Genomic DNA, 20,299 nt, shown 5'->3' with positions numbered 1-20,299 from the left:
TTCAAACCATATGCAAAAAATCGTTTATTCTGCCAGCACTGCCGAACTACGTAGACCAATAATTAAACTGAGTGTTATTTCAAAATAATTGATCTTATAGGGCTTCAGAGCTAATATGAGCTATCCGGAATCATTTCACAAAGAAAAAAATCCGACAAGAAGGAAGATGAGTTTTGCCTTTCGATATCTATAGGTCATCCGGTAGTGCTGGCAGAAACATTGATTTCTTGCATATGGTTTGAACAATCAATTTTCTACACGTAATAACATTTTTTGTAGACCTTCCAGCTACGTACTTTCTTCGGCAAAATCTTTCGGCATCTTCCAGACTATATGCTAACGTATTGAGTCACGTGATTTATGATAAAATGAAGCTGCTAATCGCAACAATGTTAAAAAGTACGTTTTCCCATACTAATCTCCATGTAAATTTGAAACGCGATGCGGCATGCGAGGTCGCATCCAATCGAGCCCATATTTTGCACAGTTGATTGGGGTACCAAAACGATTCAGAAAAACCTTGATCTCACTTGATCGGACGAAGTTTGCGTTTTTCCATACAACTGCGCCCCACTCTAATATAGAGCCGCTTTTTGTTCTCTTTTGTTTTGTTCTGCATTCGTAATGCTGATTTCGAGTATCGCTATTTGAAAGATGATAAATGAATGCATATCACATTAAATAAAACTGGTCTAACGCATACCGATTTGTGGTTGATATAACGGGTGACCACTAAAAAACGGGAATTTCAATACTTCAATACTTTTCTATGCAAACATTGATAATTAAGAATTATTCTTTCATATTTCTCTGGTGAATGAATCTCTAAATAAATTATCGCTCACACTTTTACTCCAACATGTTCAGTTGTTAAAAATGTGCCGTCAAAACAGGAAGTACTGTTGCGCGCATTGTACAATTCTTTCAAGCGAACAAAGATCGTGGAAAAGGTACATGGTGGACAATTTAAAACGTGAAAATGTGCCCCCCGCAACTGGGGCTTATTATAAGAAATTTATCATGGGTTGTAGCCCCCCGAATCAGGTCATTATAGTAACAGCTACCAAAAAAACGTTTCTCGCGGTATCACGCTTAGATCAATTTACCTATTTATGAGTAGTTGATTTACCCATATTTGAGTATTGAAAACTTTACTTATATTATGAGTGAAATATACTGAGAAAATCGGTAAATTTCACCTATATTATTGGTGAAGTGAGTTTACCAATTTATGGGTAAGTTAATTTACTCATATTTGGTTGAAAAATAGGACTTTGTTGTTCTTATTTCAAGCTCTGAACATAATCATAAAACCGGTCCGGCAGTTCATGAAGGAATAAAGGTGAGTAAAATCGTAATTAAGAAGGTAAATCATGTTTCAGATTATTTATTGTTTATTTTATTTATTTAAAGATATCGAATTTGCTATACGCAACGTACGAACCCCAAGCCAGCAGCTGCCAGCAGTTCTTTTAAGCCTCTAACGATCCTTATGGAGCCCTCGGATCCGTGACCCAATAGAATGTACCGAATCAGCAGTCATCCTCTTCAACAACAACAGTCAATTACGTTAAATCAATCAATTACTCTGATCCCTTTTGTCTGCTACCTTCCGGGTCGGAACACGGCTATGCCCTTTCGCGTAAAATGTCAAATAACGAGACAGGTGTCCCTTCATCGGTAAGTAGATTTGAAATTTTTATTCCTTTGGTAGAATCAGTTCGGAATTAATCTGAATAATGAATAATAATGGGCCCTCCTTAGCCGTGCGGTAAGACGCGCGGCTACAAAGCAATACCATGCTGAGGGTGGCTGGGTTCGATTCCCGGTGCCGGTCTAGGAAATTTTCGGATTGGAAATTGTCTCGACTTCCCTGGACATAAAAGTATCATCATGTTCGCCTCATGATATACGAATGCATAAATGGTAACCCGGCTTAGAAACCTCGCAGTTAATAACTGTGGAAGTGCTTAATGAACACTAAGCTGCGAGGCGGCTCTGTCCCAGTGTGGGGATGTAATGCCAAGAAGAAGAAGAATGAATAATAATAACAATAATTTCCATCAAATACGTATTTGTTTTATTCTCATGATGTTTTTCTCTTATTTTCAGAACCAACAGTGAAAATACTGTCATTCTCTTTTATCGCCGGGAGGCTTGATTAGTAATGCACCCGGACGACCTGGATACGAGACAAGATACTTTAGGAATATGGAACGATTTCTTCGTTTTTTCCCACCGAGGAAACAATATACCAGTATGATTACCCCATCCACCCCAACGAAATCAGCTTTAATGAAGAGCGCACATCTGATGTGGAAATCAACTATACCCGCCGAATCAGCGACCATGACACGTACCTCGTCAACATGTGAGTGTTAATGATTGTCCATGCCTCTAACTTCCATAATGACACTCCATCTTTCGTTTTCATACCTTTCAGGAACCGGATTCGCCATGGACCATCACCCACATTCTGCTGCAATCTCCAAAACGAGAAAACACTGTTTGGGTTTCATAACAGGAAAGTGCCACAATATGCCACTAGCGGGGGAATGTACCAATATCGTAAATATACTGCATTACACCAACGGAGCCGGGAGTGTCAGACCTGTGATGAATCCGGTGACTGCATACATTTTTATAAGGTTCAGCAGTTGCTCAGCTTATTCCACGCATATCGGTAAGTGGAACAGGATGAAATTTCTTAGCATGCTATGCGAAATATAATACATCAACTTTGTATTTCAGGAAACACCCAATGAATGACACGATGTGGAGTCACGATTGTATATTAGATATATATTAGATTAATTGTATCTATCTACATATTGGAATAATTTAATAAATTTAAATGACCTTGTCTTTTTTTATTTGATTTACTTTTAATTTAATTACATTTTTGAATCCAATATTTGATTCCTATTCCATGGATGTATGCATACAAAAGAATAAAAAAGTACCCAAATATGCGTGAAAATCACCTAGAAATTGTTCCCCGCTCGGTTTACCCATATATAGGTAAATGCAACTTCACCCATATCTAGGTATGTGCACTTTTTGGCGATTTTAGGTACTCTTCACCCATATTTGGGTGGACTGAAGTAAGCGTGTATGCTACCTATCCAGAGTGTATACAGACATGATTAATGAGAGATTTTCTCATTCTCCTTAGGATTCAAACCCAGTTAAGGCTTGGCCCTTTTTTTTTTTAAACTTTATTTAGGTGTTTTTTTTAATTCTAGATTAAGTTCAACACCGGCGGCCCAAACCCTTTATATAACGTAAACGTATATCAGATTGAACTGTACTTCTTTGTAGTTTTCGTCCCAAGTCATTCTTTCCATTCCTGTTATTTAGTGGTCACCCGTTACATAAGTGCAATTATGTAATGTTTGGTGATATTTTAGGGTCTGTCTCATTTGGAGAATTAAACTGAAATTAAACTTAAAAGTGACATTTCAATAATCATCGAATAACCCTGCTCGCAGAGCAAGATTACTTTTGACAGATATCGAATCATTTTGCATCGATGTCTTATTGGAATTGCTGGGTAGCACCAGCCATTCTTATGATTGGGTTATTTGCTAATTTTCGAACTGTCACTTTTAAGTTTAATTCTCCAAATGAGACAGACCCTTAGTAAGCTGCGAAGGACCTCCCATTAGATTTTCTTACTAATCGATTTACCTGGAGGCTGGAGACCATCTTTCATCTTTTTTACCTGGGCAAGGGTAAACGTGTGTATAGACCGTTGATCGTAACGGATAGTCTGCATATCGTATCGTATGATAACGGCTAGCGATGCATAAACTTTGCAGCCTCTCGCGGAATGGTAGTCCGAAGCACTTTCTTCCCCCGTAAGAATATCCACAAGGCCACATGGAAATTGCCTAATCATGAAACGGAAAACCAAATCGACCACGTTCTAATCGTAGGTAAATTCTTCTCCGACATCACGAACGTCCGCAGTGTGAATATTGAATTCGACCACTACCTCGTTGCAGTATGCCTGCGCTCAAAACTCTCGACGGTGTACAACACGCGTTGAAGTCTAACGCTGTGGCTAAACATTGAGCGGCTACTAGACGGTAGACTAGCCCAAAACTATGTGCAGCAGCTGGAAGTGGTACTCCCAACGGAAGAGCATCTACGGGCAGCTTCTCTTGAAGATAGCTGGAGAAATATTGGATCCGCCATTGGAAGCACAGCAACCACTGCACTAGGCACAGTGCCCCCGGATCAAGGAAACGACTGGTATGATAGCGAATGTGAGCAGTTAGTGGGAGCAGAATGCAGCATGGGCGAGATTGGTGCAACACCGAACGAAGGCAAACGATGCACGGTACAAACGGATGTGGAACCGACAAAACTCAATTTTCCGGAGGAAAAAGCGCTAGTGGGAAGATCGAGACCGTGTAGAGATGGAGCAACTGTACCGCGTTAATAACGCATGCAAGTTCAATGAGAAGTTAAACCGTTTACGTAAGGGCCACGTGCCACAGCCTGGTATGTGTAAGGACCTAAACGGAACCTTCTTATGGACTAGCGTGAGATGATCCAAAGGTGGCGGCAGCAGTACGAAGAGCACCTGAATGGCGATGAGGCAGATAACGGTGGTGGTAGAGCACGCGCGCAGGACATACATCTACAGGCTCCAGATCTCCAGGAGATCCAGGAGAAGATCGGCCGACTGAAAAACAACAAAGCTCCTAGGGTTGACCAACCACCAGGACAGCCGTTAAATAAGGTAGAGAGGCACTGGCTAGAGAGCTGCACTGGATAATTACCAAGGTTTAAGAGGATGAGGTTCTGCCGGAGAAGTGGATGGAAGGTGTCGTGTATCCCACCTACAAAAAGGGCGATAAGCTGGATTGTAGCAACTTCCGCGTAATAACATTGCTGCAAGGATGTTATCGATCATTTAGTAATTTTCGTTCGATCATTTAGTAGTTTGTTAATAACTCATTCCAGAAATAAAATTTCAAAATGTGTTGTATGGTGGACTTCTAGTGCGAAGGTTTTTCTACAACTCTGCCTAATGGTTCGGTGTTAGAATTCAACTAATAACGTAGTTATAGCGCTAGTTGCAATAACTTAAACTAAATGATTGGGATTTTATTATCATTTAGTCTAAGTTACTGAAACTATAGCTTTAACTCCGTTACTAGTGGAATTAAAACAACGAACTATTTGGCAAAGTTGTAGAAAAACCTTCACACTAGAAGTCCACCATACAACACATTTTAAAATTCAGCTTTTGGAATGAGTTATTGACAAACTACTAAATAATCTAACGCGAATTACTAAATGATCGATAACATCCTTGCATTGCTGAACGCCAACGACAAGGTACTCTCCCAAATTGTATGCCACCGATGACCACAAATTGCAAGAGAGTTCGTGGGACAGTACCAGGCGGAATTTATAGGCGAACGCTCTACCACGCCGGTGATCGCCGTACGTCAGGTATTGCAGAAATGCCGCGAATACATCGTGCTCACATATCATTTATTCACCGACTTCAAAGCCGCATATGATACAATCTATCGGGACCAGCTGTGGCAGCTAATGCACGAACATGGATTTTCGGATAAACTGATACGGTTGAACAAGGCGACGATGGATCGGGTGATGTGCGTAGTTCGAGGTCAGGGGCACGACAAGGTGATGGTCTTTCGTGCCTTAGTGCCTTACATCGTTTTGGAGAGGGTAATACGAAGGGCAGGGATTGACACGAGTGGTACGATTTTCACGAAGTCCGTTCAGCTATTTGGTTTCGCCGACGACATTGATATTATGGTACGTAACATTGAGAAAGTGGAAGAAACCTACATCAGACTGAAGAAGAAGGCAGAGCGGATCGGACTAGTCATCAATACGTCGAAGACGAAGAACATGATAGGAAGAGGCTCGAGAGAGGACAATGTTTGCCATTCACCACGAGTTTGTATCGGGTGTTACGACATCGAGGTGGTTGAAGAATTCGTGTACTTGGGTTCACTGGTGACCTCCGATAACGATATCAGCAAGAGAAATTCAGAAACGCATCGTGGCAAGAAATCGTAAGTACTCTGGACTCCGCAAAACGCTCAGATCGAATAGAGTTCGCCGTCGTTCATTTTCGTTTCATTTATTTAGTTTACATCTAAACAGATAACACTGAAGCAACAATTTGACGCCACAATACACGGTTCGAGGCCGCATCTCTTCATCCTCGAATGCGCCCCACGCTCGCCAAGTCGTTTTGCACCTGGTGTGCCCACCTCGCTCGGTGCGCTCCATGCCGTCTCGTACCTGCCGGATCGGAAGCAAACACCATCTTTGCAGGTTTGCTGTCTGGCATTCTTGCAACATGCCCCGCCCATCGTACCCTTCCGGCTTTAGCTACCTTCTGGATACTGGGTTCGCCGTAGAGCTGGGCAAGCTCGTTATTTTTACTCTTCCCCGCCACACACCGCCAAAGATGGTCCTAAGCACCCGTCTCTCGAATACTCGGAGTGCTTGCAAGTCCTCCTCGAGCATTGTCCATTTTTCATGTCCACTGCTTCCCAACACTACTTCTCAGGCGGGCCCTGTCGCGCTCGGTTCCACCCACAATCATGTACTTTGTCTTTGACGCATTAACCACCAGTCCAACTTTTGTTGCTTCCCGTTTCAGGCGGGTGTACAGTTCTGCCACCTTTGCAAATGTTCGGCCGACAATGTCCATGTCATCCGCGAAACAAATAAATTGACTGGATCTGTTGAAAATCGTACCCCGGCTGTTAAACCCGGCTCTCCACATGACACCTTCTAGCGCAATGTTGAACAGGCACGAAAGTCCATCACCTTGCCTTAGTCCCCGGCGCGATTCGAACGAACTGTAGTGTTCGCCCGAAATCTTCACACAGTTTTGCCCACCATCCACCGTTGCTTTGATCAGTCTGGTAAGGTTCCCAGGAAAGCTGTTCTCGTCCATAATTTTCCATAGCTCTACGCTGTCTATAGTGTCGTATGCTGCCTTCAGTGGCGTAGCCACGGGGGTGGTTTTGGGTATAAACCCCCCCCCCAAACACAACATTCTTGGAAGAAATTTTTTTGTTCGAAAAAAAAATGTTCAGAAAATACCCACCCCCCCCCCCCCATTTTCTGGCTACGCCACTGGCTGCCTTGAAATCAATGAACAGATGGTGCGTTGGAACCTGGTATTCACGGCATTTTTGAAGGATTTGCCGTACAGTAAAGAACTGGTCCGTTGTCGAGCGGCCGTCAACGAAGCCGGCTTGATAGCTTCCCACGAACTCATTCACTAATGGTGACAGACGTCGGAAGATGATCTTGGATATCACTTTGTAGGTGGCATTAAGGACGGTGATCGCTCGAAAGTTCTCACAGTCCAGCTTGTCGCCTTTCTTGTAGATGTTGCATATAACCCCTTCCTTCCACTCCTTCGGAAGCTGTTCAGTTTTCCAGATTCTGACTATAAATTTGTGGGCCAGTTTTCCGGGCCCATCTTAATGAGCTCAGCTCCGATACCATCCTTACCAGCTGCTTTATTGGTCTTTAGCTGTTGGCATCCTTAACTTTCGGCATCCTGGCATCCTGACATGGATAATGTCGGAAAAGTTCCGACCATCAATCAGGACGTGGTCGATTTGTGATTCTGTCTGCTGTGGTGATCTCCAGGTGTACGGAAGGAAGGCTGTGTTGGAAGTAGGTGCTGCAAATGGCCATATTCTTGGAGGCGGCGAAATCAATTAGTCAGCCGTTTTCGTTCGTCAGCCGGTGAGCGCTGAACTTCCCAATAGTCAGTCTAAACTCCTCCTCTTGGCCAACCTGGGCGTTTAATTCTCCTATGATGATTTTGACGTCGTGGCTTCGGCAGCTGCCGTACTCACGTTCCAGCTGCGTGTAGAATGCGTCCTTATCATCATCAGTGCTTCCGGAGTGTTGGCTATGGACGTTGATTATGCTGAAGTTGAAGAACCGGCCTTTGATCCTCAACCTGCACATTCTCTCATTGATCGGCCACCACCCGATCACGCGTCTTTGCATATCGCCCATCATTATGAAAACTGTTCCCAGCTCGTGTGTGTTGCCGCAGCTCTGGTAGAATGATTACCTCTAAACGTTTGCACCATTGACCCCTTCCAATAAACCTCCTGCAGCGCTACGATGCCGAATCCACGGTCCTTGAGCACATCGGCGAGTATACGTGTGCTCCCGATGAAGTTGAGAGATTTGCAGTTCCACGAACCGAGTTTCCAATCGCTAATCCCTTTTCGTCGCAGTGGTCTTCGTCGATGGTTCCGGTCTGCACTCTCTGGTTGATTGTTCGTTGCGTATGTTTTTTAAAGGCTGGCTTGCAGGGCCTGACACCAAACCCTCTAAATTTCCGGAGGACCATTTCTCCTTATTCCCGGTGGACCATGGTGCACAGTTTCATTTAGAGTCCCTCGCTGGCACTCGGACGATGATCAGCCGCCTATGGAGAACAGACGCTGTTGTGAGCCGATCCTGACATGAAGAGCAGACTCAGTAAGATTTGCACCTCCGGAGAGGAGCAAACCCCCCCTTCCCTGTCAGCATACGACCATAGTTCCCACCGGGGTTGGTTACCCGATCTTCCCTAAGGTTTCTCGTATCCCGGTCAGCACCACGAGGAGGTAGGAATGGGAGTTGTTGGGTAAGAGGCTAAGGACCGCGAAATCGGGTCTATTTTATTCCTTCAGGTACGCGAAGTACCAATGGTACCGTGGTACCACCACGGACGACTGCGGTGGGCCTGGCACGTAGCTAGAATGTCGGACAGTAATCCGGTGAAAATGGTTCTCGACAACGATCCGACGGGAACAAGAAGACAAGGTGCACAGCGAGCAATGTGGATCGATCAGGTAAAGGACGATTTGCGGACCCTGCGCAGACTGCGTAGTTGGCGACGTGTAGCCATGAACCGAGTTGAATGGAGAAGACTTCTATCCACTACAAGGACCACTCCGGCCTTAGTCTGGTTATAAATAAATAAATAAAATGGCTTTCAATATCGGTAACTACAGATAACAGGGAAACGTTCAAATTCACTCCACTTGACATATTTGTGACGTTAGAGGTTTATGGCACTTGATTACTGAAGGAATTTGGCTATAATAGCAAAACGAAAAAAACACAAACAATTTTGATTCTTATAAACGCGGGTAAGGGTCTAGGGGCGGTACCTAGGTCAAAAGAAAGCCCTACTGATCCCCTTTGAGAAAAGCTCGAGGTCACGAAAATCGGTCAGCGCAATAGTGAGAACGAGCACTTTGAACGAAGCGAGTGTCGTCCCGGCCCAGGTTAAGCATGTTGAAAAAAAATTCAAAACCGGATTTTTTTAAACTGCTGCAAATAAATGTGAATTAATGGAAATAACTAAATCTTTCTCCCTAAAGTGCAATTTTGACCTCTCTCATGTGCTTTTCTTGTTACATTTTATAATACACGAGTATGGCACCATCACCGCTAGGAGGATTATTCTGGATTTTTAAAGTATTTTTTTGCACGAGAAAGGCACCAACATTTGTTTTTTAGATGGTTTGATGCAATATATTAAATGGGAGTTCTTGTCTTAATCCGATTTAATAAGTGCAATTAGTGAATGTAGGGAAAAGTTCAATTAGTTAACAAAAAAAATTATAGGGAGAACAGTGCATAATGCACCCATGGGGCAAAATGGCCTCACTGACAAAATCACTCATATAATCTTTTGTAGGACATTTATAAACGAATATTACCATTACAATTCAATATTAGTTATTTATTATTGAGCTGCAATTGAAACAATCAGCAAAATCCTTTCATTTTTGCTTAAATTAACCGATTTGCGAATTAATAACCTCACCCGTAAGATTGTCGTTCAATCCATTAAGACAAAACAAGCAACCATGCGTTTTGCCCCAGTTCCATTTTTTAAGCTTATTTCAAAAGCGATAGAAAGTTATAAAAACCTTGTTGTTTTGAATAAGAGATCATTGTAAAATGTACCTTTTTTAAATTTTTCATCTACACGTTGAAATGGTGCGATACTCTTGTTTATATAGGTGAAAACATCGAAAAAGCTTAAGGTGGCCATTTTGGACCGTTCTCCCCTAAATATTTCGTATGTTTTCAGAAATTACAAACTTGACAAACAGTGAACACTGACCAAGTCAACAAAAGTGACTCGATCTAGAGATGTCGTAAAATCCCGATTAATCGATTAGTTACTAATCGATTACTCTTGATTCTTGTCGATTATTGAATCGATTAATCATTGTTTAGTAATCGATTCAAAATTAATCGATTATCACAACGATGAATCGATTAATCGAAATAATCAATTAATTTTCGACATCCTTATGATGTCGTAAAATTCTGATTAATCGATTAGTAACTAATCGATTACTCACGATTCCTCTCGATTATTGAATCGATTAATCGTTGGGTAATAATCGATTCAAAATTAATCGATTATCACAACGATGAATCGATTAATCGAAGTAATCGATTAATTTGCGACATCTCTAACTCGATCCAGAATATGGGTAAATATTTGAAGATATCTGTATATTAAACTCACCTGTTGCGCTACCGGATGTATAATTTCCTCCTACTGGGGTGGCGATTTGCAACGCCGTCGTCGGCTGCAGCATGCTTTGTACTTTGGTAACTGTTCCTATTCCTACTGGTTGAACACTGGTAATTGTACCGGCGCCCAGCAAACCGGATCCTCTAGGAACTATCGGACTAGTGGTGGCAATACTATTGCCAATAAACGTAAAATTCGTACCACTCGAAGCAATGATTGGTATCACTTCGCCCCCGCCTGTTCCACCGGAACTGGCCGCACTAGCAATTCCCGCTGACCCCGCCCCTATCGCTTCGATCACACTAAGCAATTCATTGTGCCCACCGGCAGAGCTGCTGTTCGATACTATACTAGGGTTCACAATACCTCCCCCGCTACTGGTGGGCGTTAGAACGTTGGCACTGGCGGCATCCACGTACTGCACAACTTGCTGCGTTGGGTGATGGTGGAAATGAGGCGACTGCTGCTGCTGCTGCTGCGTTGGTTGGTGGTGATGTTGCGGCTGATGAACGAATTCAACCGTTGCCTGATGCGGCTTAGGGTATTCAATGATTTCCTCGATGCAGGCTGCAGACCCCACCGTGTTTGGTACACCTGTTGCCGGTAGTGTTGTGAATGGAGCTGCCACCGGGGTAAGCTCGTACGTTATGCAACTTACTGGTGTGGGCGTTAACTGAAATGGAGATAAAATTGGAAAATGGAAAACATCACTGAACATTGGCGCTTTTTGATGAGTTTGATTGTAATGCGAATATTTTCTGTTTGATAGTGAATGAAGTATTTGGCTTTCCCTAATAAATTAATTCCAAATAATCCAAATTGTGTATTATGTGCAGAATTTGCTCTCAATTTAATGATAAACGATAAAATATTGAGCAAAGAGTTAAAACATGAATTTCATTTTTCGTAATTAATTTCCACCATAGGCTCAAGCATTAATGACAACTACACGTTTTCATTTAACTCCGTCATATCAAACTAAGGGATATGAAACGTTGAGTTGACATCCGGGAAGGAGCGCCTAACTTTGTTCTGGTCCCTACAAGTTGGAATTGGAACACTCACGCTTCCACGGGTCTTCCGATGACAATTGATCGCCAATTAATGGTTGCGTACTTAGCTGGTAATGTAGCCTGGGTACTCTTGTCCTTCTGACATCAGCTACAGTCCTCCCTATAGGATGTGGTGGGGTATGTGCATGTATCCGCAAAAGCAGGTCCTACTATAGCGACCGTGTGCCGCTCAAAGCGCACTAGCCTATTCCTGGTCTTGGGTGGAACTTTAAACTAATTTGACCCGACCGATCGAGCGTCTGTTCACCAAGGAGGTTCGGCTCCACCAGCGTCTGTTCTGGCAATCAATCGGCTGAATGGGAAATGCTATACGCCGGAAGCTATATCTAAGATGGCAGTCCCGTACCGGTGGATGGGGAACCTTGGGCCAACAACCAACTGTTCCCGAAACATAAATTTGTTCGAGAATCCAACAATGAAAGAATACGGACTGATTTTACGGCAACGACTCGTAACGCGAAACCACGGACAGGAATAGGAACATGGAACGTTTTAACCACAGCCCAGCAGGGGATATTGGCACAACATGCTAATGAGGCACGCCACATGTAGCTTGAGATCCTGGAACTTTGGAGAACACAGAATGTGGTCTGGACAAATTGCGCTATACTCTGATGCACGCTCCCCGGCTTATCAAGTTGGAACCTATAAATAAAAGGACAATCGTTGCCAGATTTGAGCGCATCATAGGACGCCATGGTCTCGAGGAAATGAGCGAAAACGGAGAGCTGTTCGCAGAATTCTGCGGTAACAACGACGTGGTGATCAGAGGATCCCTCTTCCCTCATCGACCGGTTCGCAAGGTCTCGTGGGTCTCCCGTGACGGCTTTACAGAACATCGAATCGACCACATCTGCTTCAGCAGAAAATGGAAACGAAGCCATCTTGATGTACGGAATACATATAGTGTCGATATCGCGTCTGATCATAACCTCCTCATCATCGAAACACGACGATTCAACACGCCGACTGTAAGATGCCACGGTGAAAAGGTCCTTCGTGGAAGAACTCGTGCTGCAGATATTCCGGAAGGTGGCAGCGTGGAAGTCGCCTCCAGCGAGAAAAATCTGAGCGAACTGCGCACACGCTTCAAATCAATAACACAGAGATATGTTTGCTTCACACAAAACGGACCTAATGCAACGTACACACCAGTCAAGCAGTTTGACGAACATTGACTCCGCCCCCAAGAAAACGCTTCGGTTGCTGCTTTGTTTGAACGTGTGTGAAGTTGTTCGAACAACCATTTGACAGTTGGCGGCTCGGTTGGAAAAAATTAAAACGGTTTGATTTTGGTTTGAGTTGTCGGGGGTGGAGTCAAGGTTCGCTGAACATGTTTGAGCATTTGTAGTGAAGTTGCACAAACCCCCATATATTTTTTGATGGTTGGTGCTCAAGTTGGCGCTTCGGTCGTTCGTGTGTGATATTGTTGGTCGAATAAATTGATTGTTCGCGTCGCTGTTCGTAAAACTTGATGGATGTTTGAATAAACGAGAGGTGGAGTCAATGTTGGTCAAACTGCTTGACCGTGTGTACGTTCCATAATGGACCAACATTGACTCCACCTCTCGTTTATTCAGCCTTCTCGTGTAGAGTGTTGCACAACGGGGTCTTGTCCAACCCATCCGGGTCGTAGGGTTGTAGCCGGTGTGAGGCAAGATTGTATTCTATCACCGTTACTGTTCCTCATCGTAATCAACGATAATGGTAGGTGCGATTGACCATGAATCAAACCGCGAGTTGCTATAACCATGGAGCACCTGAGAGAGTCCGATTTGGCGGATGACGTTGCAATCCTAGCTCGACGTCGCTCTAATATGCAGAGTGAGCTCAACAACCTTGCCAAGCGCTCCTCTTCGGCAGATTTAGTAATCAACGTCAACAGAACCAAATAGTTGGGTATAAACACGGCGACCCCTTCCATTTTCACAGTAGTCTGGCACAAGATCGACATAGGTGCACGCTGCAAGAAAACTGCTTTTAGGGAGTTTACGAAATATCGGGAAAAACAGGCAGATATGTGAACGCACCAGGGGGCAGCAGGGACTATGTCCAAGGGCTTGACGATCCCTCCCCAGGCCATCTGCGAGTTGTGGCGCCTGCCTAGGATGTGGTGGGGTTTGACAGTGGGCCCTGTTAAACCTCTATAAAAAGCTGCATGTATCCGCAAGTAGGCTCCGCCAAAGCGACCGTGTGCCGCTCAAAGCGCACAAGCCCAAGTCCTGGTGTTAGGTGGGACGCTAAACAGCCCTGACACGACGGCCCTCCGACGAGACAGGAGGTTTGCGCAGGCCCAATAAGCCGTCTGTAAAAACAACTATTACGAACGACATAGAAGATAATAATACAACTCGATACAATCGGCAACGACCTAGGCGACGAATAAAGGATCACGATTGGAAGCTTGGAACATGGAACTGCAAGTCGCTAGGCTTTGCAGGTTGCGACAGGATAATCTACGATGAATTACATCCCCGCAACTTCGATGTCGTAGCGCTGCAGGAAATCTGCTGGACAGGACAGAAAGTGTGGAAAAGCGGGCATCGAGCGGCTACCTTCTACCAAAGCTGTGGCACCACCAACGAGCTGGGAACCGGCTTCATAGTGCTGGGAAAGATGCGCCAACGCGTGATTGGGTGGCAGCCAATCAACGCAAGGATGTGCAAGTTGAGGATAAAAGGCCGTTTCTTCAACTATAGCATCATCAACGTGCACTGCCCACACGAAGGGAGATCCGACGACGAGAAAGAAGCGTTCTATGCGCAGCTGGAGCAGACATACGATGGATGCCCACTGCGGGACGTCAAAATCGTCATCGGTGACATGAACGCTCAGGTAGGAAGGAGGAAATGTATAGACCGGTCATCGGACCGGATAGTCTGCATACCGTATCGAACGACAACGGCCAACGATGCATAAACTTTGCAGCCTCCCGCGGAATGGTAGTCCGAAGCACTTTCTTCCCCGTAAGAATATCCACAAGGTCACATGGAAATCACCTAATCAAGTAACGGAAAACCAAATCGACCACGTTCTAATCGACAGTAAATTCTTCTCCGACATCACGAACGTATGCACTTACCGCAGTGTGAATATTGAATCCGACCACTACCTCGTCGCAGTATGTCTGCGCTCAAAACTCTCGACGGTGATCAGCACACTTCAGAGTCGTCCGCCGCAGCTTAACATTGGGCGGCAACAAGACGTTAGACAAGCCCAAGACTACGCGCAACAGCTGTGAGTGTCACTCCCAACGGAATAGCAGCTAGGCGCAGCATCTCTTGAAGATGGCTGGAGAGATATTCGATCCGCCATTGGAAGCACCGCAACCGCTGCACTAGGCACGGTGGCTCCGGATCAGAGAAACGACTGGTATGACGGCGAATGTGAGCAGTTAGTTGAGGAGAAGAATGCAGCATGGGCGAGATTGCTGCAACACCGCACGAGGGCAAACGAGGCACGATACAAACGGGCGCGGAACAGACAAAACTCGATTTTCCGGAGGAAAAAGCGCCAGCAGGAAGATCGAGACCGTGAAGAGACGGAGGAACTGTACCGCGCTAATAACGCACGAAAGTTCTATGAGAAGTTGAACCGTTCACGTAAGGGCCATGTGCCACAGCCCGATATGTGTAAGGACATAAACGGGAACCTTCTTACGAACGAGCGTGAGGTGATCCAAAGGTGGCGGCAGCACTACGAAGAGCACCTGAATGGCGATATGGCAGACAACGGTGGCGGTATGGTAATGAACCTAGGAGCACGCGCGCAGGACATGCGACTTCCGGCTCCGAATCTCCAGGAAATCCAGGAGGAGATCGGCCGGCTGAAAACAACAAAGCCCCTGGAGTTGACCAACTACCAGGAGAGCTGTTTAAACACGGTGGTGAAGCACTGGCTAGAGCGCTGCATTGGGTGATTACCAAGGTTTGGGAGGATGAGGTTCTGCCGCAGGAGTGGATGGAAGGTGTCGTGTGTCCCATCTACAAAAGGGCGATAAGCTGAAGTGTAGCAACTACAACGCAATCACATTGCTGAACGCCGCCTACAAGGTACTCTCCCAAATTTTATGCCGTCGACTAACACCAATTGCAAGAGAGTTCGTGGGGCAGTACCAGGCGGGATTTATGGGTGAACGCTCTACCACAGACCAGGTGTTCGCCATACGTCAGGTATTGCAGAAATGCCGCGAATACAACTTGCCCACACATCATCTATTTATCGACTTCAAAGCCGCATATGATACAATCGATCGGGACCAGCTATGGCAGCTAATGCACGAAAACGGATTTCCGGATAAACTGATACGGTTGATCAAGGCGACGATGGATCGGGTGATGTGCGTAGTTCGAGTTTCAGGGCATTCTCGAGTCCCTTCGAAACCCGTAGAGGGTTACGGCAAGGTGATGGTCTTTCGTGTCTGCTATTCAACATCGCTTTGGAAGGAGTAATACGAAGGGCAGGGATTGACACGAGTGGTACGATTTTCACGAAGTCCGTCCAGTTATTTGGTTTCGCCGACGACATTGATATCATGGCACGTAACTTTGAGAGGATGGAGGAAGCCTACATCAGACTGAAAAGCGAAGCTAAACGGATTGGACTAGTCATCAACACGTCGAAGACGAAGTACATGATAGGAAGAGGCTCAAGAGAGGTCAATGTGAGCCACCCACCACGAGTTTCTATCGGTGGTGATGAAATCGAGGTGGTTGAAGAATTCGTGTACTTGGGCTCACTGGTGACCGCCGATAACGATACCAGCAGAGAAATTCGGAGACGCATAGTGGCTGGAAACCGTACGTACTTTGGACTCCGCAAGACGCTTCGATCGAATAGAGTTCGCCGCCGTACCAAACTGACTATCTACAAAACGCTTATAAGACCGGTAGTTCTCTACGGACACGAGACCTGGACGATGCTCGTGGAGGACCAACGCGCACTGGGAGTTTTCGAAAGGAAAGTGCTGCGTACCATCTATGGTGGGTTGCAGATGGCGGACGGTACGTGGAGGAGGCGAATGAACCACGAGTTGCATCAGCTGTTGGGAGAACCATCCATCGTTCACACCGCGAAAATCGGAAGACTGCGGTGGGCCGGGCACGTAGCCAGAATGTCGGACAGTAATCCGGTGAAAATGGTTCTCGACAACGATCCGACGGGAACAAGAAGGCGAGGTGCACAGCGGGCAAGGTTGATCGATCAGGTGGAGGACGACTTGCGGACCCTCCGCAGACTGCGTGGTTGGCGAAGTGCAGCCATGAACCGAGCTGAATGGAGAAGTCTTTTATGTGCAGCACAGGCCACTCCGGCCTTAGTCTGATGATAAATAAATAAAAATGTGAACGCACCAAAATCAGAATTTTCAATTCTAATGTGATCTGTGCTACTATACGCCAGCGAAACATGGTGTGTATCAGTGGAGAACACTCAACGGATGCATGTATTTAACAAAAGGTGCCTACGGTACATAATTCAGGCTTGGTGACCTCATAACTGGATCTTAAACAACGAGCTCCATCGTCGTTGCAACCAGAGGCCGATAGGAACTGAAATTCGGGATCGGAAGTGGGGCTGAGTCGGCCACACCTTACGTAGGCCGCACATGGCCGCTCAGCCTCAAAAAAGAAATCTAACCTGGCAACAGGTTAAAGCGATAGATGAACATCACTCACGATGGAGATCTTTCAAGTTGGCCCTTACTGGAGGTGTACAAGACCCATACTTAAGTAGAAAGTAAATATCCAACCTCCAATGAGAAAGGTTCTGTCTGATACGATGTAGTTATCGCAATTCGCAAACAGTACAACATTTCTCGAAACAGCCTTTGCGGTAATTATATTTTCATAATGAAAATAATGTAAGAGATTGTTGAAACAATAATATATTCATGTTATTTTCTATTAAAGCAATTATTAAATCAACAGTAAAAATATTTTTTTGCACTTCCTGCTCATAATATCTGGTTTACAGTTCTTCTTTGAGTGATAAAACGGCCTACTTTTCCATACCAACGAAATGGGTGCTATAATGAACATTATGCAACTGAAATGGGTTGCATATTATTCATTATAACACTCATTTGGGTGCTATAATGAAAAAAACAACATCAGAACAGTAGTTACATGACCAAATTTTGCTCAATTAAGTAATTAAGTAATTAAGTTAAGGGTAAGTTTTCAAATAGTGTATTCTCTGCGCCGCTTAATGAATGAAATAGTTTGATGGACATAACATCAGCAATTTCCAAAGGCAAGTACATCTATTGTTTCACAGCGTACCGAACAATGCAATGTGGCTCGGTAACATGGAATTTGATTGATCTCTGCAGCAACATAATTTATTGGCAAGAATTATCATGTGGAGTAAATTAGACTGTACAATTTTGGTACAGATTTATCAAATTAAAGTCCATTTTTCGTCATTGCAAAAAACAGCGTGTGCAACTCGTTGCAAAACTCGATTTTTTCTGCACTCGTAGTATTTATCCAACTCGGCAAGCCTCGTTAGAGTAGTGTTAGAGTAGAGTGGGGCAAGAGTGCGCGTGGCGTAAGAGTACGTTTTCGATTTTTTTAAGTAATAAAAAAAGATAAACCAGCATCACTGCATCAGTTTGAAAGGTATTCTGGCTAACTATTATCATGTGTAATTGTGAACAATTTGAATAAACAACAAGGGAGATATGAAGATAGTTAATTTTTTGATCATTTAGCTAAAAATAATTGTGTTTCCGCAACTAGTATTCCATTACCATATAAACGTTCAATCAGGTGAACATTATACCAGTTCGATAACCTATTGTATAGAGTACTTTATGGTGCAGAACACCAATCCGGTTGGTTTTCCAAGAAGTCAAAATCATTACTTGAATAAATTTTGGGACTGTGGGGTAAAAGTACGCAGGAACGGGTGGGGCAAAAGTACGCAAGTGAATCTTCAAGTTCTGATGTCAAACCCGTATCTCCGGCCGAAATAAGACTACTTCCATAGCGTAAAGATCCACAACTAAGACAAAGGGACAGAAATCGAAAATTTTAACAAGTTTTAAGGCTAAGTTGAAGTTATTTGGTGTTAGAAAGGACTCAACGAACAAAGCACTGATGCTAAATAATGAAATTGTATTAGGACTTGTTGTACACCTAAACATAGTACGAAAACACAATTTCATCTAATGATAATTTCATTTAAGCAAAAGAAACATTCATAAATTACGCAACGCTTAGCAGGGAGGGGTTGTAAGATGTATGACGATCCATATATTTTTTAGAGAAATCATACAAAAAGTGTAAAATAGAGGGGAGGGGCTTACCCCACTCGTGGGGTAAGAGTGCGTTTTTCAATTGTCTTGCAATAAAGGTTCTACTTAAATAAATCTCAATAATTTCAATATTTTTTCTGCTGGATAACATATAGGAAGAGTATATGAATCATCGACATTGATTTGATATGCAGAAGCTTGTTTCATGAGGACCACATGATCGATTGAAAACTTAGTGCGTACTCTTGCCCCACTCTACTCTATTATCATTGTCTGAAACATCTTACACTCCAAATGATACTGAGCTGAGCCTGAAAATAAATTGAAATGTTAATTTGAGAACAATGTTTTCACGAATAGATCGTAATTTTTCGAGTGGAAGAAGAATTTTCTGTTGAAATTCGTTAAAAACCGACAAAGACATCTACAATGTTATGAAAACTCATATGTGAATATGTACATTATGTGGAAGTTATTGATTTGAAAAATGTATTGGAGTAACCACTTTCCCTTCTATGGGACTCGAACTCGCATCAAAGGGAAAGTGGTTACCTCCAATACATTTTTCAAATCAATATCTTCCACATAATGTACATATTTACATATGAGTTTTCATAACATTGTAAATTAATGTCCAAGTCGGGTTGTTTAATCCCAGGAATATATGCAATTAACTTTGATTGAACCGACAAAGACATGTTTTTTCCCATGATATTTATTAAGCTGAAACTAATGTGTTGGAATATAATGATTTGCTTTTCATATATATTTGGTTTTTTTTGGCCTACGCAAAAGGGTTTGCCACCGGAGATATTCAGGATTTTCCGACGCATTTTTTTTAACTGTTTGTCATTTGATGAGATAATGTTTTATGTTTTTTTTCCAAAAACTAGAACTAATATGCCGATCAATGCTGGCTGTAGATCAAAAATCCATTAGGTATACACAGGATATGGCCATTTCTGTGAAATGGGCTTGTGGGCTAAATTCCCGTAACGTTGAGTAGACACCCAAAGGGCGAAGCCAGAGTAAACGCGACGTGCGATGTGACGCGACGCGACAGTGCAATTTGACAGCCTGTTGATAATGATTGTTATTCCTTTACGTGAGTCGCGTCGCGTCGCATCGCTCGTCGCGTTTACTATGGCGGGCACTTTTACGTGATGCCGTACGAGGTAAGATTTACCACAGTCACATTGCCAGCTACAGGATAATCCTGACCCAACGAATACCTTCCCAATTTCCAACTACGTGGTACTTATGAGGGTTTCGATAAGTTGAGTTCCTTTCTTTAAGTATCTCATCAACATTTCCTTCCCCTCGCCTAATTGCGGTACAGATGGCCGTATCAAAGTAACCGTATGCCGCTCAAAGCGCACAGGA

At 43.9% G+C, this 20,299-nt stretch overlaps 1 protein-coding gene and 1 long non-coding RNA gene across 2 annotated transcripts in view; one reads left to right on the top strand and one right to left on the bottom strand.

Moving 5' to 3' along the window:
* Nucleotides 1–20,299, bottom strand: part of LOC134210815 (la-related protein Larp4B) — a 121,690-nt gene that overhangs the window by 92,777 nt on the left and 8,614 nt on the right. Inside the window, exon 2 of the mRNA XM_062687113.1 lies at nucleotides 10,577–11,258. Coding sequence (XP_062543097.1) covers nucleotides 10,577–11,258 — 682 coding nt within the window. The remainder of the gene's footprint in view (nucleotides 1–10,576; nucleotides 11,259–20,299) is intronic.
* On the top strand, nucleotides 1,094–2,970 carry LOC134215081 (uncharacterized). The gene is made up of 5 exons (XR_009980021.1): nucleotides 1,094–1,342; nucleotides 1,414–1,680; nucleotides 2,113–2,371; nucleotides 2,444–2,683; nucleotides 2,752–2,970. It is a non-coding gene; the product is annotated as an uncharacterized LOC134215081 (long non-coding RNA).

The sequence above is a fragment of the Armigeres subalbatus genome, chromosome 2 (assembly GCF_024139115.2).
Source record: "Armigeres subalbatus isolate Guangzhou_Male chromosome 2, GZ_Asu_2, whole genome shotgun sequence".
Lineage (NCBI taxonomy): Eukaryota > Metazoa > Arthropoda > Insecta > Diptera > Culicidae > Armigeres > Armigeres subalbatus.
This window is presented reverse-complemented; position numbering and strand designations above follow the sequence as displayed.